Raw genomic sequence first — 24,873 nt, forward strand, 5'->3', positions numbered from 1 at the left:
ACTTAGAAAATCCGCCTCCCAGTTCTCTACGCCTGGGATGTGGATCGCTGACAGGTGGCAAGAGTGAGACTCTGCCCAGCGAATTATCTTTAAGACTTCTAACATCGCTAGGGAACTCCTGGTTCCCCCTTGATGGTTGATGTAAGCCACAGTCGTGATGTTGTCCGACTGAAATCTGATGAACCTCAGTGTTGCTAACTGAGGCCAAGCTAGAAGAGCATTGAATATTGCTTTTAACTCCAGAATATTTATTGGGAGGAGTTTCTCCTCCTGAGTCCACAATCCCTGAGCCTTCAGGGAGTTCCAGACTGCGCCCCAACCTAGAAGGCTGGCATCTGTTGTTACAATCGTCCAATCTGGCCTGCGAAAGGTCATACCCTTGGACAGATGGACCCGAGAAAGCCACCAGAGAAGAGAATCTCTGGTCTCTTGATCCAGATTTAGTAGAGGGGACAAATCTGAGTAATCCCCATTCCACTGACTTAGCATGCATAATTGCAGCGGTCTGAGATGCAGGCGCGCAAATGGCACTATGTCCATTGCCGCTACCATTAAGCCGATTACTTCCATGTACTGAGCCACTGACGGGCGTGGAATGGAATGAAGGACATGGCAAGCATTTAGAAGTTTTGATAACCTGGACTCCGTCAGGTAAATTTTCATCTCTACAGAATCTATAAGAGTCCCTAGGAAGGAGACTCTTGTGAGTGGGGATAGAGAACTCTTTTCCACATTCATTTTCCACCCATGCAACCTCAGAAATGCCAGAACTATCTCTGTATGAGACTTGGCAATTTGAAAGCTTGACGCCTGTATCAGGATGTCGTCTAGATACGGAGCCACCGCTATGCCTCGCGGTCTTAGAACCGCCAGAAGTGAGCCCAGAACCTTTGTAAAAATTCTCGGGGCAGTGGCCAACCCGAAGGGAAGAGCTACAAATTGGTAATGCCTGTCTAGAAAGGCAAACCTTAGGAACCGATGATGATCTTTGTGAATCGGTATGTGAAGGTAGGCATCCTTTAAGTCCACTGTGCTCATGTACTGACCCTCTTGGATCATGGGTAGGATGGTCCGAATAGTTTCCATTTTGAATGATGGAACTCTGAGGAATTTGTTTAAGATCTTTAGATCCAAGATTGGTCTGAAGGTTCTCTCTTTCTTGGGAACCACAAACAGATTTGAATAAAATCCCTGTCCTTGTTCCGTCCGCGGAACTGGATGGATCACTCCCATTACTAGGAGGTCTTGCACACAGCTTAGGAATGCCTCTTTCTTTATATGGTTTGCTGATAACCTTGAAAGATGAAATCTCCCTTGTGGAGGAGAAGCTTTGAAGTCCAGAAGATATCCCTGAGATATGATCTCCAACGCCCAGGGATCCTGAACATCTCTTGCCCACGCCTGGGCGAAGAGAGAAAGTCTGCTCCCCACTAGATCCGTTTCCGGATAGGGGGCCGTTCCTTCATGCTGTCTTGGGGGCAGCAGCAGGCTTTCTGGCCTGCTTGCCCTTGTTCCAGGACTGGTTAGGTTTCCAGGCCTGTCTGGAATGAGCAACAGTTCCCTCTTGTTTTGAAGCGGAGGAAGTTGATGCTGCTCCTGCCTTGAAATTTCGAAAGGCACGAAAATTAGACTGTTTGGCCTTTGATTTGGCCCTGTCCTGAGGAAGGGTATGACCCTTGCCTCCAGTAATGTCAGCAATAATTTCCTTCAAGCCAGGCCCGAATAAGGTCTGCCCCTTGAAAGGAATGTTGAGTAATTTAGACTTTGAAGTCACGTCAGCTGACTAGGATTTAAGCCATAGCGCCCTACGCGCCTGGATGGCGAATCCGGAATTCTTAGCCGTTAGTTTAGTCAAATGAACAATGGCATCAGAAACAAATGAGTTAGCTAGCTTAATCGTTCTAAGCTTGTCAATAATTTCATTCAATGGAGTTGTCTGGATGGCCTCTTCCAGGGCCTCAAACCAGAATGCCGCCGCAGCAGTGACAGGCGCAATGCATGCAAGGGGCTGTAAAATAAAACCTTGTTGAATAAACATTTTCTTAAGGTAACCCTCCAATTTTTTATCCATTGGATCTGAAAAAGCACAACTGTCCTCAACCGGGATAGTGGTACGCTTTGCTAAAGTAGAAACGGCTCCCTCCACCTTAGGGACCGTCTGCCATAAGTCCCGTGTAGTGGCGTCTATTGGAAACATTTTTCTAAATATAGGAGGGTGGGGAAAAGGGCACACCGGGTCTATCCCACTCCTTGCTAATAATTTCTGAAAGCCTTTTAGGTATACGAAAAACGTCAGTACACACCGGCACCGCATAGTATCTATCCAGCCTACACAATTTCTCTGGAATTGCAACTGTGTTACAGTCATTCAGAGCAGCTAATACCTCCCCAAGCAATACACGGAGGTTCTCAAGCTTAAATTTAAAATTAGAAATCTCTGAATCAGGTTTCCCCGAGTCAGAGATGTCACCCACAGACTGAAGCTCTCCGTCCTCATGTTCTGCATACTGTGACGCAGTATCAGACATGGTTCTAACAGCATTTGCGCGCTCTGTATCTCTCCTAACCCCAGAGCTATCGCGCTTGCCTCTTAATTCAGGCAATCTAGATAATACCTCTGACAGGGTATTATTCATGATTGCAGCCATGTCCTGCAAGGTAATCGCTATGGGCGTCCCTGATGTAATTGGCGCCATATTAGCGTGCGTCCCCTGAGCGGGAGGCGAAGGGTCTGACACGTGGGGAGAGTTAGTCGGCATAACTTCCCCCTCGACAGACCCCTCTGGTGATAATTCTTTTATAGATAAAGACTGATCTTTACTGTTTAAGGTGAAATCAATACATTTAGTACACATTCTCCTATGGGGCTCCACCATGGCTTTCAAACATAATGAACAAGTAGGTTCCTCTGTATCAGACATGTTTAAACAGACTAGCAATGAGACTAGCAAGCTTGGAAAACAGTTTAAAACAAGTTTACAAGCAATATAAAAAACGTTACTGCGCCTTTACGAAACACAAATTTTCCCAAATTTTGAAATAACAGTGAAAAAATGCAGTTACACTAAAGAAATTTTTACAGTGTATGTAATAAGTTAGCAGAGCATTGCACCCATTTGCAAATGGATGATTAACCCCTTAATACCAAAAACGGAATAACAAATGACAAAAACGTTTTTTAAACAGTCACAACAACTGCCACATCTCTACTGTGGCTTTTTACCTCCCTCAATACGACTTTTGAAGCCTTTTGAGCCCTTCAGAGAAGTCCTGGATCATGCAGGAAGAAGCTGGATGTCTGTGTCTGTAATTTTTGCTGTGCAAAAAAACGCTAAAATAGGCCCCTCCCACTCATATTACAACAGTGGGAAGCCTCAGGGAACTGTTTCTAGGCAAAATTCAAGCCAGCCATGTGGAAAAAACTAGGCCCCAATAAGTTTTATCACCAAACATATGTAAAAGACGATTAAACATGACAGCAAACGTTTTAAAATACACTTTTATAAGAGTATGTATCTCTATTAATAAGCCTGATACCAGTCGCTATCACTGCATTTAAGGCTTTACTTACATTACTTCGGTATCAGCAGCATTTTCTAGCAAATTCCATCCCTAGAAAAATATTTTAACTGCCATACCTTATTGCAGGAAAACCTGCACGCTATTCCCCCTCTGAAGTTACCTCACTCCTCAGAATATGTGAGAACAGCAAAGGATCTTAGTTACTTCTGCTAAGATCATAGAAAACGCAGGCAGATTCTTCTTCTAAATACTGCCTGAGATAAACAGTACACTCCAGTACCATTTAAAAATAACAAACTTTTGATTGAAGAAATAAACTAAGTATAAAACACCACAGTCCTCTTACGACCTCCATCTTAGTTGAGAGTTGCAAGAGAATGACTGGATATGGCAGTGAGGGGAGGAGCTATATAGCAACTCTGCTGTGGGTGATCCTCTTGCAACTTCCTGTTGGGAAGGAGAATATCCCACAAGTAATGGATGATCCGTGGACTGGATACACTTAAGAGAAATTTCTTTTTCTTTTACAAGATATGAAGAGTCCACGGTTTTCATCCTTACTTGTGGGTTACAATACCAAAGCTACAGGACACGGATGAAAGGGAGGGACAAGACCGGAACCTAAACGAAAGGCACCACTGCTTGAAGAACCTCTCCCCCAAAAACAGCTTCAAAAGAAGCAAAAGTATCAAATTTGTAAAATTTGTAAAATGTGTGAAGAGACAACCAAGTTGCAGCCTTGCAAATCTGTTCAACAGAAGCATCGTTTTTAAACGCCCATGAGGAAGCCACAGCCCTGGTAGAATGAGCCGTAATTCTTTCAGGAGGCTGCTGTCCCGCAGTCTCATATGCCAGACGGATGATACTCTTCAGCCAAAAAGAAAGAGGTAGCCGTAGCTTTCCGGCCCCTACGCTTTCCAGAAAAAACAACAAATAATGAAGATGATTGACAAAATTCCTTAGTCGCCTGCAAGTAAAACTTCAGGGCACGGACCACGTCCAAGTTATGCAACAGACGCGCCTTCTTAGAAGAAGGGTTAGGACATAAAGAAGGAACAATAATTTCCTGATTAATATTCTATTAGAAACAACCTTAGGAAGGAAACCAGGTTTGGTACGTGAAACCACCTTATCAGAATGAAAGGTAACATAAGGCGAGTCACATTGTAACGCTGAAAGCTCAGAAACTCTACAAGCAGAAGAAATAGCAACCAAAAATAAAACCTTCCAAGATAACAACTTAATATCTATGGAATGCATGGGTTCAAACGGAACCCCTTGAAGAACATTAAGAACTAAATTCAAACTCCAGGGTGGAGCAATTGGTCTAAAAACAGCCTTGATTCTGGTCAGAGCCTGACAAAAAGACTGAATGTCTGGAACATCTGCCAAACGTTTGTGTAGTAAAATTGACAAAGCAGAGATTTGTCCCTTTAATGAACTTGCTGATAACCCTTTCTCCAATCCTTCTTGGAGAAAGGACAGAATCCTGGGAATCCTAACTCTACTCCATGAGTAGCCCTTGGATTGGCACCAATAAAGATACTTACTCCATATCTTATGGTAGATCTTTCTAGTAACAGGCTTACGTGCCTGAATCAAAGTATCAATGACCGAATCAGAGAACCCCCGCTTAGATAAAATCAAGCGTTCAATCTCCAAGCAGTCAGTTGCAGATAAACTAGATTCGGATGTTGGAAGTGTCCTTGAATGAGAAGGTCCTGCCTCGATGGAAGCTTCCACGGCGGCAGAGATGACATGTCTACTAGATCGGCATACCAAGTCCTGCAAGGCCACGCAGGCGCGATCAGAATTACTGAAGCCCTCTCCTGTTTGATCCGAGCAATCACCCGGGGAAGGAGAGCAAACGGTGGAAACACATAAGCTAGGTTGAACGACCAAGGCACTGCCAAGGCATCTATCAGTTCGGCCTGAGGATCCCTTGACCTGGATCCGTATCTTGGGAGCTTGGCATTCTGACGAGACGCCATCAGATCCATTTCCGGTCTGCCCCATCTGAGGATCAGAGTGAAAAAGACCTCCGGGTGGAGTTCCCACTCCCCCGGATGAAACGTCTGTCTGCTTAAAAAGTCCGCTTCCCAGTTGTCCACTCATGGGATGTAAATTGCTGACGGATAGCAAGAGTGAGCCTCCGCCCACCGAATTATCATGGAAACTTCTGTCATTGCTAAGGAACTCCTTGTTCCTCCCTGATGATTGATGTAAGCCACAGTAGTGATGTTGTCCGACTGAAGCCACGCCTGAAGCGCATTGAATATTGCTCTCAATTCCAGAATATTGATTGGAAGAAGAGACTCCGACTGAGTCCTCACACCCTGAGCCTTCAGGGAATTCCAGACTGCACCCCAACCTAGTAGGCTGGCGTCCGTTGTCACCATCACACATGAGGGTCTGCGGAAGCACGTCCCTTGGGACAGATGATCCGGCGACAACCACCAAAGAAGAGTCTCTTGTCTCCTGATCCAGATCTATCTGAGTAACAAATTTGCATAATCTCCATTCCACTGCCTGAGCATGCTCAGTTTTAGCGGTCTGAGATGAAAACGAGCAAACTGAATGATGTCCATTACCGCCACCATCAATCCAATTACCTCCATGCACTGAGCCACTGATGGAAGGATTGGACTGAAGAGCTTGGCATGTATTCAGAATCTTTAACTTTCTGACCTCCATCAAGAAAATTTTCATAGATATGGAATCTATTAGAGTTCCCAAGAAGGTAACCCTTGTTTGTGGAATTAATGAACTCTTTTCTAGATTCACCTTCCACCCTTGAGTCCTCAGAAAGGACAGAACCATGTCTGTATGAGACTTTGCCAGATGGTAAGACGACACCTGGATCAGAATATCTTCCAGATAATACGCCACTGCAATGCCCCACGGCCTGAGAACCGCCAGAAGTGACCCTAGAACCTTTGTGAAGATCCTGGGTGCTGTGGCCAACCCGAAGGGAAGAGCCATAAACTGAAAATGTTTGTCCAGAAAGGCAAACCTTAGGAACTGGTGATGATCCTTGTGGACAGGAATATGAAGATATGCATCCTTCAAGTCCATGGTAGTCATATATTGACCCTCCTGGATCAACGGTAGAATTGTTCTAATAGTTTCCATCTTGAAGGATGTGACTCTGAGAAACTTGTTTAGACTTTTTAGATCTAAAATAGGTCGAAACGTGCCCTCTTTTTTGGGGACCACAAAAAGATTTGAGTAAAACCCCTGCCCCTGTTCCAGTATTGGAACGGGACGAATTACTCCCATAGTAGAGAGGTCTTTTACACAACGTAAGAACGCCTCTCTTTTTATCTGGTCTACAGACAATCGTGAAAGAAGAAACCTCCCCCTTGGGAGAGAATCTTTGAATTCAAGTTGATACCCTTGGGACACGATTTCCAGTGTCCAAGGATCCTGAACATCTCTTAGCCAAGCCTGGGCAAAGAGAGAAAGTCTGCCCCTACTAGATCCGGTCCCGGATTGGGGGCCGCACCATCATGCTGTCTTGGTAGCAGCAGCGGGCTTCTTGGGTTGTTTACCCTTGTTCCAAGCCTGGTTGGGTCTCCAGACGGACTTGTCCTGAGCAAAATTCCCTTCCTGTTTGGCGGAAGAAGAGGGGACTCCTTTAAAGTTCCGAAAGGAACGAAAATTATTTTGTTTACCCCTCAGTTTAGCACTTCTATCCTGAGGTAGGAGATGACCCTTACCTCCTGTAATGTCCGAAATGATTTCTTTCAAGTCAGGCCCGAATAGGGTTTTTCCTTTGAAAGGAATAGCCAAAAGCTTTGACTTAGATGACACATCAGCAGACCATGATTTGAACCATAACGCTCTACGCGCTAAAATGGTAAATCCGGCATTCTTAGCTGCCAGTTTGGCAATCTGAAAGGCGGCATCTGTAATAAAAGAATTAGCCATCTTAAGAGACTTAATTCTATCTAAAATATCCTCTAAAGGAGTCTCAGTCTTAAGAGACTCTTCTAAGGCATCAAACCAGAAGGCCTCCGCAGTGGTATTTCCGAAATTCTCTTAGGAACCGGAAAAACATCAGAGTAAGCAGGCACCTCTAAGTATTTGTCCATCTTACACAATTTCTCTGGTGGTACCACAATAGAGTCACAGTCATCCAGAGTCGCTAAAACCTCCCGAAGTAACAGGCGGAGGTGCTCAAGCTTAAATCTAAAGGACATGACGTCCGAGTCCATCTGAGGCAAGACACTTCCCGAATCGGAAAGTTCCCCCTCAGACAGAAGTTCCCTGACCCCCAATTCAGATCTCTGTGAGGGTACATAGGAAATAGCCAACAAAGCATCAGAGGTCTCAGTATTAAAATTGACCTCTGTCCTGCTGCGTTTGCCCTGTAACACAGGCAACTTAGATAAAACCTCTGTAAGGGTAGATGACATAACTGCAGCCATATCCTGCAGAGTAAATGAAGTAGACGCGGTTGAAGAACCCGGCGTCGCTTGGGTGGGTGTTAAAGGTTGTGACGCTTGGAGAGAACTTAGCGGCATACCCTGATTCTCCTCAGACTTAGAATCATCCTTAGATACACTTTCCTTAAATAAAATCTGCTCTTAATATTGTAAGGCCCTTTCAGTACATGAGGGACAAAAAGTAAGAGGTGGTTCCACAATGGCATCTAAACACATGGAACAAGTAGTTTCCTCAAGTTCAGACATGTTAAACAGACTAGAAATAGCAATAGTCGTTCTTTACTTGATATATGGTACTCTGAAGTCAAAACATATATCAAAAAATATTTGAACCAAAAAGTGTACTGCGCCTTTAAATAATAAAAGCGCAACAATTTTTCTGTTATTAGACAAAAAGACGTTTTCAGCAATAAAAATTGCCCCTATGTGCCCAAATTAGCTTAACTATATTGCACCACTATAGTTAGGACATATTATATATCAAATTATATTAACTTTGTCAGATTTATCATATACATCGATGTATTATCAAATTTGGTCCCTGCTGTGGCGCCTACCTGCCCCCAGATCACACTGAAGGAACGTTCGGAGCCTCTCTGTCCTCTACGATTATCAAACAGAGCTAGGCCCCACCGGAGCCTCAGGATCTTGCTACCGATCCGGAAAACACACTGCGCGTCTGAGCGTGCGAAAATAGGCCCCGCCCACCTAGCCTACCGAGACCCGCATGGGTAGAGAGAAAAGGCCATACATGTCGGTCCTCCATATATCAGCCATGTGCCCCACAACATACACACTCTGCGCAATAAGCGCCTCTCAGGGCAAAACATATCCTGTCAAGTCAGCACAGTATAACGAAAGTCTAACCGCATCTCCCAGCGTCAGCCCACATAATAAATTTAAAGTGACATACCAGCACACTATTAAATAATCAATAGCAGGGAATTCCAGGTACACCATTTTCCTATAGTGCATACTGATTACCCCTCCCCCAGCTAGGGAATATTGTCAGCCTGTTCTGATGTAACAAGTCTCCCCAGAAACAAATGAATGAACATACCTCAATGCTGCTTGTAGCATGACACCGTTCTCCACACTGAAGATTTTTCTTTACACTACCTTCAGCTGCTCCATGGGAACCAGTATGGATCTTAGATAACGTTTGCTAAGATCATCAACATCAGGGCAGAAAAATAAAATGTCTCCACTCCTCTTGGGAAGGTATAGACTGACGATTTCTCCCTGAGAAAAATAGTACTCACTGGCACCATTTTAAAATAAAAAACGTCTTGATTGAAGAATCTAAACTAACACCTCACTTTACCTCTTCCTATCACTGACACAGGCAAAGAGAATATATATATATATATATAACGAGATATATATATATTAAGATATATATATATATATATATATATATATATATATATATATATATATATATATACACACAGCTCTGCTGTGGTGCTCTTTGCCACTTCCTGCTAACAGGAGATTTAATCCCACAAGGATGAAATCCGTGGACTTGTCATATCTTGTAAAAGAAAACAATTGCAGCAAGCAAGGCAATTGGTTTTAAAAATGTTTAGACATGGCTGATACATTATTTTATAGCAAGACCACAGAATTGTCTAGTAATTATAAGGTATTTACAGCCCCTTTAAAATAAAAAAAATAAATAAAAGCTGAACATGAAATGAAAAATACTGAATAATGCATCCATTACAATAAGTAAAATCCCAGATATTTGCTTGATCTACACCTTCCTCACATTAGCTACAAACATATGTTGCACTGTCAGTGACTTTTTTGGGTTTCTCTGTTCAGTCAGAGGGTGAAAGCCCACAGATTCCAGCAATGACAAACTCACCACAAATAAAGCATGTGGTCTTTAGTACTTCCTCTTTCTTTTGCTTCTCGCTCCTCAGATCAGCAAACGTGTCGATGATCACACCAAAAATAAGATTCAGTACAATGATGATTACCATGAAGAAGAACAGCAGGTCATAAATAACTCGAGCTGCGAAGAGCGGTTCCTGTCAGAGAGCGCGAACATAAGGCGTGAATAGGAAGGAAGATATAACAAGGGTGGTTACCTACTGAGGCATCACAAATTTAAATTGTAGCAGTTAAAGCGTTTAGGAGTTTAACCATTTGGCTGATAGAAATGGCTGCAATACAGTTTTACAGAACCTGGCAGCCCACTCTAGCAATCAAGGGGTTAAAAAACAAAATCAAGCTTGGCCAACTATTGGATTGCAGCAAATTATAAAAAAAAACAATACAGCTGCCATATTTAAAAGTGATACATTTGTGACTTTTCATTAGTAAATCACTGAGGGTGATGCTTAGAGAGAAGTCATTTAGCAAACCAACATTCACTTTCCACAAACGATTGCCATGTGACATTTATTACCTCTTTGGAAGGTTTCCGCAGCACATCTCCAACTCCTCCTCCGCTTCGCAGCCCATGACTCAGCACAGTCACAATGCACATCAGCAGAGTCTCGCACGTGTGCTCCTTCTCTTCTTCCTCCTCAGGATCTTTTAGCGGTTCTTCTACGGGCAAAAAGAACATGGTGATAAAGGGTTTTATTTCTTACTCCCTGAACTGGCGATTCTCCAACTAGGTGTCTAGACACAGCCAGATGTCTTAGAGCTTTGCTAGACACACAAATAGGACAGATTGCATAAAGAGAATCTTGAAAGCTTTAGTGGCAATTTAAAATAGATTTATATTTTGTGTGTGTATATAATTTCAAAAGTAAACCAAGGGAGTCCTAGAGGAAAAAAAAAATACAGAATCACTGCTAAACATGTTGGAATATTAAGAGCAGGAACTATTTGAAATTCCTTATGGTGTTGCTTCGCATTCCTACCCTGTGTGCAGTTATTTCCTGACTCTTGACGACAAGACTCGGAATACAGGAGGTCCCCCGTCATAGTGCTTCCTGGCTCTGTAAGACAGAACAAAGTGATCTGCAAACTCTCAAGGGCAGGTTAACTGGCTATAGTCAGTATGTACGACATTCTCTAAAATACCTTTTTTAAAATCTTGAAAATGTTTCTCACAGAACTATTACTTTTTTCATTTTAATAGAAAAGAAGAAAGCAACAAAATATGCCGCCACCATTTTACAAGATATAGATATATAGTAGGGCAAGATCTAATGGAATTCAAAGCTAACTTGTACTCAAGTATAATTTGATACTTTACCAGGAGACAAACATCTTAATATATAATAAATAGAAAAAAAAATGTTTATAAGATTTGCAACCTACCGGGAAACATGGTCTCATTGTGCAGTCTGTCCACTTCCAGGATAAAGTCATCTTTGAAGAAAAGATACCCAACAATGGAGAAGAGGTAGACAAGAATCAATGCCAACACGGCGGTAAGGATGATTGAGCGGCCATTTCTTGTTACACTCTTTATTACATTGAGTAGAGTCTCCTCCCGATACACAAGATCGAATAGCTAAAAGACCAAAGCAGCGTGAGACACTTTGTAAAACGATTCCTCCGTGTAGACTTTTATATGACTTAACATATTATTCTTTAAAAACAGAGCAATGAGCCTCACCAGCAAACTGTAGCAGAATTCATGCACAAAAACACCCATTGCACAAATGACCAGGTAGAGCAAGTGATATAGAAATTCTACATCAAGAATCATCGCACCATAGCCTCTAGTGAATGTTCCACGGTTTCCCACAAAACTTGTCAAGAAAATCATCTTATTACAGACCTAAGGAGGGGGAAAAAAGGTTACCTAAAAGATATTTGCATATACCCATACTGGCTAAAGGTAACTTAACTTGACTATTTTGGGTACTGTAGAAGAAATGTGGACTAGTTACCATATTTGAACTTAATTGTGCTAGCAGCAAAACATGTCTTGTAATTAGGACATTAAAACTCACGTTGAAAGCCCCAAGAAGGAATAGGGTGGGCTGCAGACCAATGGAGAAGATGAGACGCAGTATAGCGGAAGCAATCAAAGCTCTGATACCATGCGGTTTTGGGAGAACAATAACAATGGCCAAGGACACAAGCATTGCCGTCCAGAGAAGACCAGAGAGCCGCGCGTCCAGTGTCCCTGATTAGGAGAGCAAGACTGTTGACAATGTTCCAATAAAACGTCATGCACAGTTTGTAGGCCTAATCTGGGCACTAACCTCCTCGCACACCAACAAAAGGGTAGAAGAATGCAACAAGCAGGTTCATAAGCACAGCCAGATTGAAGGAGATGCTGCTCCAAAACGTCATGTTCCGCGAGCACCAGTATAAGACATGCTGCGCTGCAAGAGACCAGAAAATGCAGAAGCTATCACTAAAAAGGCTGATCTCCAGACACAGACATCAGAGTCTGGGGACGTAGAGTGTCAGTTGGTCAGTAAGAGGCGTATATGTCAGGGAGAACAGGCTTGTCACCGTCAAGGTTAAGGTATAATTACAGCTAAATACCTACATGTAATGCAGTTCAACTCACCTCTGAGTTTCTTCTGCCAGTTCATCTCATTGAACAGATCCTCTGACCGCTGGAAGAAATCATGAATCTTGCTGCCTTGTTCATCTCTTTCAGTTGTGAAATAAATTCTCAGTTTAGATTCCTTGGTGAGGAACTCACAGATGCTTGGCACAGGGAACACTATCTGCTCCATGGTGCGATCTAGTCGCACAATCTGCATTAGGAGACAATGCAGTTATTTTTAGCTACTTACCACCCTTGCGAACTGCAGAACCTTTGTATGTGTGCATGGTATACAACACCTTGCATTAAAAGGGAAATAATGTATGATCATTTCATACAGTTAACACAAATATATATTCAAATACTAAAATATATATTTTCATTTTCTTTACATAACCGAATCCACTGTTCCACACCCTTGTTTACGCCAGATATTGAAAGGGAGAACCGATATAAAGTTTTATATAAATAAGAAAAAGGTCTTATTTTTTTTTATTTATAAGACCTTTTTTGTTTTAATTTCTCATCTCATCAGAATGGGCTCCACTCCATTGCACACTATATCTTACCACCAACTGTAGCGCTTCTCATCTTACCTCTATTTGGGCTGTGTGTTTTGCATAGAACTCCAAGGCTTCGTCTCCTTCTCCAGTCTGAACTCCTGGCTTCAACATGTGCTGCAGCTCCTTGTTGTGACGTGCAAGCTGGACGGGAAAATTGGACATCATTAGATCTCGTTATAACTGACAGCATTGCACAGTGGGGGTCTCATAGCATACACAGCTTCACTGGGGGTTTGGGAATGCCAGGCCCCAACATGGCACATTTGTGGAGTCTGATCATGGAAACACTGGAAGTAACTAGTTAAAGTTTTAAATTTAAAGCAGGTACAGCTAAAATGGACAGTTTACCCCTTACTTGAAAAAAAAAAAAAAGGGTACAATCATGTGGTCATTGTGAAAAACATAATTTATGCTTACCTGATAAATTTATTTCTCTTGTAGTGTATCCAGTCCACGGATCATCCATTACTTATGGGATATTCTCCATCCCAACAGGAAGTTGCAAGAGGATCACCCACAGCAGAGCTGCTATATAGCTCTTCCCCTAACTGCCATATCCAGTCATTCGACCGAAACAGAGAAAGGAGAAACCATAGGGTGCAGTGGTGACTGTAGTTTAATTAAATTTTAGATCTGCCTTAAAATGACAGGGCGGGCCGTGGACTGGATACACAACAAGAGAAATAAATTTATCAGGTAAGCATAAATTATGTTTTCTCTTGTTAAGTGTATCCAGTCCACGGATCATCCATTACTTATGGGATACCAATACCAAAGCTAAAGTACACGGATGATGGGAGGGACAAGGCAGGGATTAAGCGGAAGGAACCACTGCCTGAAGAACCTCTCTCCCAAAAACAGCCTCCGAAGAAGCAAAAGTATCAAATTTGTAAAATTTTGAAAAAGTGTGAAGCGAAGACCAAGTCGCGGCCTTGCAAATCTGTTCAACAGAGGCCTCATTTTTAAAGGCCCAGGTGGAAGCCACAGCTCTAGTACAATGAGCTGTAATTCTTTCAGGGGGCTGCTGTCCAGCAGTCTCATAGGCTAGGCGTATAATACTCCGAAGCCAAAAGGAAAGAGAGGTTGCCAAAGCTTTTTGACCTCTCATCTGTCCAGAATAAACGACAAACAGGGAAGATGTTTGACGAAAATCTTTAGTAGCTTGTAAGTAAAACTTAAAGGCACGGACTACGTCCAGATTATGTAAAAGACGTTCCTTCTTTGAAGAAGGATTAGGACACAATGATGGAACAACAATCTCTTGATTGATATTCTTGTTAGAAACCACCTTAGGTAAAAACCCAGGTTTGGTACGCAGAACTACCTTATCTGCATGAAAAATCAGATAAGGAGAATCACATTGTAAGGCAGATAGCTCAGAGACTCTCCGAGCCGAGGAAATAGCCATCAAAAACAGAACTTTCCAAGATAAAAGCTTAATATCAATGGAATGAAGGGGTTCAAACGGAACTCCTTGAAGAACTTTAAGAACCAAGTTTAAGCTCCATGGGGGAGCAACAGGTTTAAACACAGGCTTAATTCTAAAAAAAGCCTGACAAAATGCCTGGACGTCTGGAACTTCTGCCAGACGCTTGTGCAAAAGAATAGACAGAGCAGAAATCTGTCCCTTTAAGGAACTAGCTTATAATCCTTTGTCCAAACCCTCTTGGAGAAAGGACAAAATATCCTAGGAATCCTAACCTTACTCCATGAGTAATTCTTGGATTCACACCAGTAAAGATATGTACGCCATATCTTGTGATATATTTTCCTGGTAACAGGCTTTCGTGCCTGTATTAAGGTATCAATGACTGACTCGGAGAAGCCACGCTTTGATAGAATCAAGCGTTCAATCTCCATGCAGTCAGTCTCAGAGAAATTAGATTTGGATGATTGAAAGGACCTTGTATTAGAAGGTCCTGTCTTAGAGACAGAGTCCATGGTGGAAAGGATGACATGTCCACTAGGTCTGCATACCAGGTCCTGCGTGTCCACGCAGGCGCTATTAGAATCACTGATGCTCTCTCCTGTTTGATTTTGGCAATCAGTCGAGGGAGCAGAGGAAACGGTGGAAACACCCAAGCCAGGTTGAAGAACCAAGGCGCTGCTAGAGCATCTATCAGCGTCGCTTCTGGGTCCCTGGACCTGGATTCATAACAAGGAAGCTTGGTGTTCTGGCGAGACGCCATGTCCAACTCTGGTTTGCCCCAACGATGAATCAACTGAGCAAACACCTCCAGATGGAGTTCCCACTCCCCCGGGTGAAAAGTCTGACGATTTAGAAAATCCCAGGCCTGGGATATGGATTGCTGACAGGTGGCAAGAGTGAGTCTCTGCCCAGCAAATTATTTTTTTGACTTCTAACATCGCTAGGGAACTCCTGGTTCCCCCTTGATGGTTGATGTAAGCCACAGTCGTGATATTGTCCGACTGAAATCTGATGAACCTCAGTGTTGCTAACTGAGGCCAAGCCAGAAGAGCATTGAATATTGCTCTTAACTCCAGAATATTTATCGGAAGGAGTTTCTCCTCCTGAGTCCACAATCCCTGTGCCTTCAGGGAGTTCCAGACTGCACCCCAACCTAGAAGGCTGGCATCTGTTACAATTGTCCAATCTGGCCTGCGAAAGGTCATACCCTCGGACAGGTGGACCCGAGACAACCACCAGAGAAGAGAATCTCTGGTCTCTTGATCCAGATTTAGCAGAGGGGACAAATCTGTGTAATCCCCATTCCACTGACTTAGCATGCATAATTGCAGCGGTCTGAGATGTAGGCGCGCAAATGGCACTATGTCCATTGCCGCTACCATTAAGCCGATCACCTCCATACACTGAGCCACCGAAGGGCGCGGAATGGAATGAAGAATATGGCAAGCATTTAGAAGCTTTGATAACCTGGACTCCGTCAGGTAAATTTTCATCTCTACAGAATCTATAAGAGTCCCTAAGAAGGAGACTCTTGTGAGTGGGGATAGAGAACTCTTTTCCTCGTTCACTTTCCACCCGTGCGATCTCAGAAATGCCAGAACTATCTCTGTATGAGACTTGGCAATTTGAAAGCTTGACGCCTGTATCAGGATGTCGTCTAGATACGGAGCCACCGCTATGCCTCGCGGTCTTAGAACCGCCAGAAGTGAGCCCAGAACCTTCGTAAAGATTCTCGGGGCTGTAGCCAACCCGAAGGGAAGAGCTACAAATTGGTAATGCCTGTCTAGAAAGGCAAACCTTAGGAACCGATGATGATCTTTGTGAATCGGTATGTGAAGGTAGGCATCCTTTAAGTCCACTGTGGTCATGTACTGACCCTCTTGGATCATGGGTAGGATGGTCCGAATAGTTTCCATTTTGAAAGATGGAACTCTGAGGAATTTGTTTAAGATCTTTAGATCCAAAATTGGTCTGAAGGTTCCCTCTGTTTTGGGAACCACAAACAGATTTGAATAAAAACCCTGTCCTTGTTCCGTCCGCGGAACTGGATGGATCACTCCCATTACTAGGAGGTCTTGCACACAGCGTAGGAACGCCTCTTTCTTTATCTGATTTGCAGATAACCTTGAAAGATGAAATCTCCCTTGTGGAGGGGAAGCTTTGAAGTCCAGAAGATATCCCTGAGATATGATCTCCAACGCCCAGGGATCCTGAACATCTCTTGCCCACGCCTGGGCGAAGAGAAAAAGTCTGCCCCCTACTAGATCCGTCGCCGGATAGGGGGCCATTCCTTCATGCTGTCTTAGAGGCAGCAGCAGGCTTTCTGGCCTGCTTGCCTTTGTTCCAGGACTGGTTAGGTTTCCAGGCCTGCTTAGATTGAGCAAAAGTTCCCTCTTGTCTTGAAGCGGAGAAAGTTGATGCTGCACCTGCCTTGGAATTTCGAAAGGCACGAAAATTAGACTGTTTGGCCTTTGATTTGGCCCTGTCCTGAGGAAGGGTATGACCCTTACCTCCAGTAATGTCAGCAATAATTTCTTTCAAACCAGGCCCGAATAAGTTCTGCCCCTTGAAAGGAATGTTGAGTAATTTAGACTTTGAAGTCACATCAGCTGACCAGGATTTGAGCCATAGCGCCCTACGCGCCTGGATGGCGAATCCGGAATTCTTAGCCGTTAGTTTAGTCAAATGAACAATGGCATCAGAAACAAATGAGTTAGCTAGCTTAAGCGTTCTAAGCTTGTCAACAATTTCAGTCAATGGAGCTGTATGGATGGCCTCTTCCAGGGCCTCAAACCAGAAGGCCGCCGCAGCAGTGACAGGCGCAATGCATGCAAGGGGCTGTAAAATAAAACCTTGTTGAATAAACATTTTCTTAAGGTAACCCTCTAATTTTTTATCCATTGGATCTGAAAAAGCACAACTGTCCTCAACCGGGATAGTGGTACGCTTTGCTAAAGTAGAAACTGCTCCCTCCACCTTAGGGACAGTCTGCCATAAGTCCCGTGTAGTGGCATCTATTGGAAACATTTTTCTAAATATAGGAGGTGGGGAAAAGGGCACACCGGGCCTATCCCACTCCTTTCTAATAATTTCTGTAAGCCTTTTAGGTATTGGAAAAACATCAGTACTAACCGGCACTGCATAGTATTTATCCAGCCTACACAATTTGTCTGGCACTGCAATTGTGTCACAGTCATTCAGAGCAGCTAATACCTCCCCAAGCAATACACGGAGGTTCTCAAGCTTAAATTTAAAATTAGAAATCTCTGAATCAGGTCTACCCGAATCAGAGACGTCACCCACAGACTGAAGCTCTCTGTCCTCAGGTTCTGCATATTGTGACGCAGTATCAGACATGGCTCTTACAACATCTACGCGCTCTGTATCTCATCTAACCCCAGAGCTATCGCGCTTGCCTCTCAATTCAGGCAATCTGGATAATACCTCTGACAGGGTATTATTCATGATTGCAGCCATGTCCTGCAAAGTAATCGCTATGGGCGTCCCAGATGTACTTGGCGCCATATTAGCGTGCATCCCTTGAGCGGGAGGCGAAGGGTCCGACACGTGCGGAGAGTTAGTCGGCATAACTTCCCCCTCGACAGACCCCTCTGGTGACAATTCTTTTATAGATAAAGACTGATATTTACTGTTTAAGGTGAAATCAATACATTTAGTACACATTCTCTTATGGGGCTCCACCATGGCTTTTAAACATAATGAACAAGTATCCTCTGTTTCAGACATGTTTGTACAGACTAGCAATGAGACTAGCAAGCTTGGAAAACACTTTAAAGCAAGTTAACAAGCAATATAAAAAAACGTTACTGTGCCTTTAAGAGAAACAAATTGACAAAATTTGAAATAACAGTGAAAAAAGGCAGTTACACTAACAAAATTTTTACAGTGTATGTAACAAGTCAGCAGAGCATTGCACCCACTTGCAAATGGATGATTAACCCCTTAATAACAAAAACAGAATAATAAATGACAAAAACGTTTTTTTAAACACAGTCACAACAACTGCCACAGTCTATTGTGATTGTTACCCTCCTCAAACACGACTTTGAAGCCTTTTGAGCCCTTCAGAGATGTCCTGTATCATGCAGAGGGAAGCTGAATGTCTGTCAGTATTTTTATCTGCACAGAAAAGCACTAAAATAGGCCCTTCCCGCTAAAGAAGTCATTTATGAAGACCACCGCCTCTTGTTATTTCAAGATTTTTCGGTGGAAGTCACTAAAAGACGCAGGGACTTTGCCTCACTCTGTTCCACCTTGCATGAACAGGGGCGCAAATTTGCTCTTATGTTTCCAGCTACCCTTAAGATCCAGACCCTTTCAGGTCCAAAAACTTTCCACTCGCCTGCAGCAGCGCAAGCATTTCTGTCCACAGAGCGAAGACAGGATAATGGTTGATAAGACTAACAAGAATCAATGTTCTCAGTTTTTACATAAAATGTATCTCATGACATGTTTGGTCTCTCTCTTGCAGAGACCATGGTTGTGGTTAATAATTCTCAGTTGGTGTGTGCGCCTGTGGGGCTTGGAGGGGGAGCACTGGGATGCCGAGTCCCCTTCTGCTATTGAGCACTTGCCTCTGTTTGAAATACTCTCTTACGTCATTGGCGTTTGCAGGTGTTGCAGTGTCTCCTCTCCGGCCCGCATAGGCGACATAGATTTCATAATAAGTATGGTTGTTCATATAGTTTGTTTTCCTAATACTCTCAATGTTTGCTCTAGTCCCAGCTCCTACACACCCCACTTTATTAAGGCTATGCAATACCCCCCACGTCGCATGACTCATGGCTCAGAAAGGTATGCTATCGGTGGAGTCCCTATTCATTCTAGGTTTCCCACTCCCTTTCCTGCATGTTTGGCCCTTGACCTGCATATAGCACCTTTGGACGGCGTTCCCCTGTCTGCCTTCCATCTCCTATGGCCCACTGCCGTTGGTGTTGCAGGGCTGCTTTGTTCCAGGGGTATTGTTCCTGAATGTATGCTATGTAATCTCCCACCTCAAACCTTGTCTGGCCATTGTTTGTTTGTTCCCTCTCTTCTGCCCTGCGCTACATTCCTTGAAGTAGAGCCACTCCTTGAAATGTTGAGTATGTTTTTCAATTCAAATACAACCGTGATTGGTAATTGTTGGTCCCAATACAGAAAATCTAATCATTGTATATCTGACCCCATTGTCTTGCCCTATGCTGAGCCTCTTGAGGTTATTTTACACTCTGCAATGTTGAAAATATCTTGTACTATTTATACAGCTGTGGTTGGAAAACTTCAGCCTCAGCATGATACCAATGCCATTTTATGTTCTCGCTTCCTCTATAGCTGCTGTGGAATCTATGCCTGGGGGCCTCTGGCTCCCTCCCCTCCGCCACACCGCCACCTAACGAAAGCTCAACACTGTCATCATATAAACGTAAGTCAAAATACATAGCCTATACAGGTATTACCATTATAAGCTTTAGATATGTTACCTCCCATTAAAGTTATTGCTTGGAATGTAGGGGGCATCACATCCCCGGCAAAGAGGAGCATGATTCACCATTTAGACTCATTACGGGCTGACATAGCTTTACTCCAAGAGACAAAACTGACAGCTGAGGAACATGAGAAGTTAAAAATACGTTGGGTCGGACAGGTTATAAGCTCCCCCACGGAGGGTAGAAAGAGGGGGGTTGCAGTCCTAGTGCGTAAAGGCTTAGCAGTTGTTTTTTCTAAGGTAGAGATAGACAAGAAGGGGAGATTTATAATTGCCTTAATCCAGATTGACACTTCTACATACACCCTATGTAATGTTTATGGCCCCAATGCATACGACCCTGACTTTTGGACGAACCTTCTAGCCACATTGGCCACATATAACGCTCCTATAATTATGGGGGGTGATTTTAACTTGGCTCAGGCTCTTCCTCTAGATAGGTTTAGGGACCCTTCTGTCTCAAAAGCTTTGAAGATAAGTATGTCTAGATATAAACGTGAGGTATCCCTTGTTGGCTCCTTTAAAGAAACTTTGAACCTGGTAGATGTGTGGAGAGCTAGAAACCCTGTTGAGAGAGATTTCACTTGCCTTTCTAAAACGCACCATACCATGTCACGTATTGACTATTTTCTGACTGCACCAAGTATCACGCCACAGATCTCGTTCATAGGTATAGGTCAAGTTACTATTTCAGACCATGCCCCAGTTACTCTAATCCTTCAGCCTCAGCTTCCTAAGCCTCCAAATAAAACTTGGAGATTCCCTCTTCACCTCTATAACAATATTGAGTTTTGTCGTCATTTAAAGGCCTCCTGGACACACTACGCGTCGGACGATGCTTCCCACTCAAGTACTCCAGATCTATTTTGGCATGCCTCCAAAGCGGTGATGAGGGGCCACATAACCTCTTTCACAGCACATCATAACAAGCAGCTTAAGAGGGTGGATGGGGCTCTTCTTTCTCAACTCTCTGAGGCCTATAATAACTATCTATCTACCCCTACATTGCTGACTAGGAAAACATAATATGACCTTAAACAAACTAGGGATACATACCTCGCTCAACAAGACAATAAAGTCAATATTCACAGGCAGGGGCGTTATTATCGGCATGGTAATAAGGCTGGCAGGTTACTCGCCAAATTGGTTCACTCTTATAAGCCTAAGTCCCAGATCCTAGCTATTAAATCCAAGGGTACCATAACTGTCGACTCTAAAGACATCATGGCCGAATTTGTAGACTATTATACTTCCCTATATTCTAAACAATTAATTCATTCAGAAGCAAAGCACAAGTTTTGGGATGCAGTGCAACTCCCTACTCTTACGGAGGACCAGACCTCCCTCTTGAACTCTAGGATACACCCTCAGGAGGTTCTTAAGGCCATTCGGCAGAACAAGCTGGGCAAAGCGGCGGGCCCTGACGGGCTACCCGCTGAATATTTTAGGATACTGGACTAAGAGCTGGCCCCTGTCCTATCTTCCCTATACTCTGCGTACCTGGCAGGCACTAAGCAAATAAATGACAGATTTTCTGAAGCCAACATTTGTCTCTTATTGAAACCCGAAAGGGATCCCACTCTTACCTCCTCTTATCGCCCCATTTCATTGTTAAATGGAGACTATAAACTCTTGACGAAGATCTTGGTGGATAGATTGGCAACGGTTCTACCACATATAGTCCATGCCGACCAAACTGGTTTTGTAAAAGGAAGATCGTCAGTGTTGAACATCAGGAAAACTCTTGGTGTGGTGGCCCATTATTGGTACAACGCACATGCACAACCCCCCTCTCAACTGCCAGATGCTTGCCTTTTAGCGCTTGACGCTGAAAAGGCGTTTGATCGAATTGAGTGGGACCATTTACACACGTCACTATCTCACTTCGGTATCCGGGGTAACTTCTCCAACTTTTTACAGCAATTATATATGGCCCCCAAAGCGTCTCTCATAATAAACGGGGGGCTTTCTCCCTCTTTCACGTTGCAGAGGGGTACGAGACAGGGGTGTCCCCTTTCTCCTCTCCTCTTTGATCTGGCCATTGAGCCCCTAGCATCCTATATTAGACAGCACTGTGCAAGTTTAAACATACATGGCCGACGGCAGCATCTTTCTTTATATGCGGACGATCTGTTGCTCTTCGTAGGTGACCCGGGTGCCAATTTGCACCCTCTCTTGGATATTATTGAGGAGTTTGGCAAGTTTTCAGGATACAAGATTAATATCGACAAATCTGAAGTCACGTGGTTACAGAACTCTTGTAATACAGATCTGGCGGGTACTGGTCTCACAATTACTGACGGCTGCTTTAAATACTTGGGCATCCGCATACATGTCAATCCTCAAACTATATTCTCTTAATCTTAGTGGGATTGTAAAGGATATCAAACAAATGTTGCTGAGTTGGGTGAAGCTCCCCCTTTCTCTTTCAGGAAGGGTACATCTTTTCAAGATGGTTGCTCTGCCTAAGCTTCTTTACCCCTTGCAAATGTTGCCCTTGCTTCTCACCCAGCAAGACATTGCCTCCTTGCAGACTTCCATTGGCAATTTTATTTGGCAGGGTAAGAAACACAGGATAGGTAAGACTCCTCTGTCAATGCCGGTGGGTGGGGGTGGGCTCCGTCTTCCTAATATCATGTGGTATAATTGGGCAGCCCTTTCTAGGTTCATACTGGATTGGCTGGTAGGGAATGACTTTTACACCGTCCCTAATCTAGAGTCTAACTTCATCAAACCGTTGCACCTGGCTTTCTTGCCTCATGCGGATTTTAAATCATTACCCATATTTGTACAAAATCATATCTTATTTAGGGACCCCTTGAGAGCGTGGGCCAAGATTTGTAAACTATGGGGATTGCAGAAATCTACTAGTAAATATCTCCCAATACAGGTAACCTCAACTTCCTTCCTGGTTATACTACACAAGCATTTCAGACATGGCAAGAATCAATACTGACCAGACTATCAACTACTGCATCCTTTGACCTTTGACATATTACCTTTTCAAGACTTGCGGGTGAGTTATGATCTCCCCAGCACCCACAGGTTTGCGTACTTCCAATGCAGACATTACATTTCTACACTAATTTCAGGTAGACTGTTGTCTAAGGAACCTTCCAATATAGACAGACTTTGTGCCTTGGCAAAACTGGGACCTTACAGACTAACACACATATACTCTGTTGTATCGTCATTTTGAGGATTCCACTCTGCATGGGATCGTACCGAAATGGTCTCATTTTGAAGATTTAGAGGTGGACACAACGCAGATTACTTTGAGCTTTGAGAGGGCAATTCAGGGCACCATTTCTGCAAAATTGAGAGAATCGCACCTAAAGTTCTTGCACCAAGCTTATATTACCCCTGGCATGTGTGCAAAATGGGTTCGAGGGGCACGTGATCTATGCAGTAAATGTAGCCAAGTGTCCCCTGACTGGATTCATCTGATGTGGGGGTGCCCAAAGGTGCAGAGGTTCTGGCAGAAGATTTCGTTTTGGCTGGGCAAATTAACCAAGCAAATTCTACCCCTCTCAGCACAGTATGTGATTTTTCTAGAGACCAGACACATAAATACAACACTTTTATAACTACAGTTCTCATGCTAGCTAAACAGGCTATCCTTAGGGAATGGGTGGGAGAGAGAACCCCTCCATTTCAACAGCTGCTTAGAGCGGTACACACTCAGATGTTAATTGAGCAGGCAGACACAAAGGGAGACCCTGAGAAAAGAGTGAAGAGGTTTCTTCTTAAATGGGAGGTATATTTGATGCAGTTACCAAACATAGTTAGGGATAGAGTTCTCCTTCCCTTTAAAAACAGTCTGTATGTCTTAAATGAAAATCTAAAGGGTAACTGGTGTCTTTCCACTGATTCAAACGGTTGAGAATTCCTTTCATTTGCGGAGGCGCGGTGTTGGCTGGATGGGGGGGGATCCGGAGATACCCTGGGTGAGTATGAGCATATTTGTTGTTTGTTGATCTGTTTTTCCTTCTATGCTATTCTCTTTCTTTCCTTTCCCTTTTCCTTTCTTTTTCTTCCCTTTGTTTGTCTGTATATTTAGATATTTTTGATAAATAATGAGTCCAAGTACATGCATGAAGATTTCATTTAAGTATCGGGCCTTTTAAACACGGTCACTGCCTTATATGTCTTACTATGCATATGTTGATAACGAAACCTATTATACCAATGTGATTGTACTTGTTTTGTATGTCTTAGATCTTTTCTATAAATAAAGTATAAAAAAAAAAATAAAAAAAAAAATAGGCCCTTCCCACTCATATTGCAACAGTGGAAAGCTTCAGGAAACTGTCTCTAGGCAGAAATCAAACCAGCCATGTGGAAAAAAATAGGCCCCAATAAGTTTTGTCACCAAACATATATAAAAACGATTAACATGCCAGCAAATGTTTTATATTACATTTTTATAAGAGTATACATCTCTATTAATAAGCCTGATACCAGTAGCTATCACTGCATTTAAGGCTTTACTTACATTAATCCGGTATAAGCAGCATTTTCTAGCAAATTCCATCCCTAGAAAATTATTAACTGCACATACCTTATTGCAGGAAAACCTGCACATCATTCCCTCTCTGAAGTTACCTCACTCCTCAGAATATGTGAGAACAGCAAAGGATCTTAGTTACTTCTGCTAAGATCATAGAAAACGCAGGCAGATTCTTCTTCTAAATACTGCCTGAGATAAACAGCACACTCCGGTACCATTTAAAAATAAACTTTTGATTGAAGAAATAAACCAAGTATAAAACACCACACTCTTACGACCTCCATCTTGGTTGAGGCTTGCAAGAGAATGACTGGATATGGCAGTTAGGGGAGGAGCTATATAGCAGCTCTGCTGTGGGTGATCCTCTTGCAACTTCCTGTTGGGAAGGAGAATATCCCATAAGTAATGGATGATCCGTGGACTGGATACACTTAACAAG

At 43.2% G+C, this 24,873-nt stretch overlaps 1 protein-coding gene across 1 annotated transcript in view; it reads right to left on the reverse strand.

Moving 5' to 3' along the window:
- The window catches only part of ITPR1 (inositol 1,4,5-trisphosphate receptor type 1), a 532,169-nt gene that overhangs the window by 30,746 nt on the left and 476,550 nt on the right, over positions 1-24,873 (reverse strand). Inside the window, exons 47-55 of the mRNA XM_053689365.1 lie at positions 13,041-13,148; positions 12,463-12,655; positions 12,149-12,271; positions 11,894-12,069; positions 11,554-11,718; positions 11,253-11,448; positions 10,850-10,927; positions 10,387-10,529; positions 9,841-10,006 (exon numbers count right to left, since the gene is read on the reverse strand). Coding sequence (XP_053545340.1) covers positions 9,841-10,006; positions 10,387-10,529; positions 10,850-10,927; positions 11,253-11,448; positions 11,554-11,718; positions 11,894-12,069; positions 12,149-12,271; positions 12,463-12,655; positions 13,041-13,148 — 1,348 coding nt within the window. The remainder of the gene's footprint in view (positions 1-9,840; positions 10,007-10,386; positions 10,530-10,849; positions 10,928-11,252; positions 11,449-11,553; positions 11,719-11,893; positions 12,070-12,148; positions 12,272-12,462; positions 12,656-13,040; positions 13,149-24,873) is intronic.

Source organism: Bombina bombina, chromosome 7, assembly GCF_027579735.1.
Source record: "Bombina bombina isolate aBomBom1 chromosome 7, aBomBom1.pri, whole genome shotgun sequence".
NCBI lineage: Eukaryota > Metazoa > Chordata > Amphibia > Anura > Bombinatoridae > Bombina > Bombina bombina.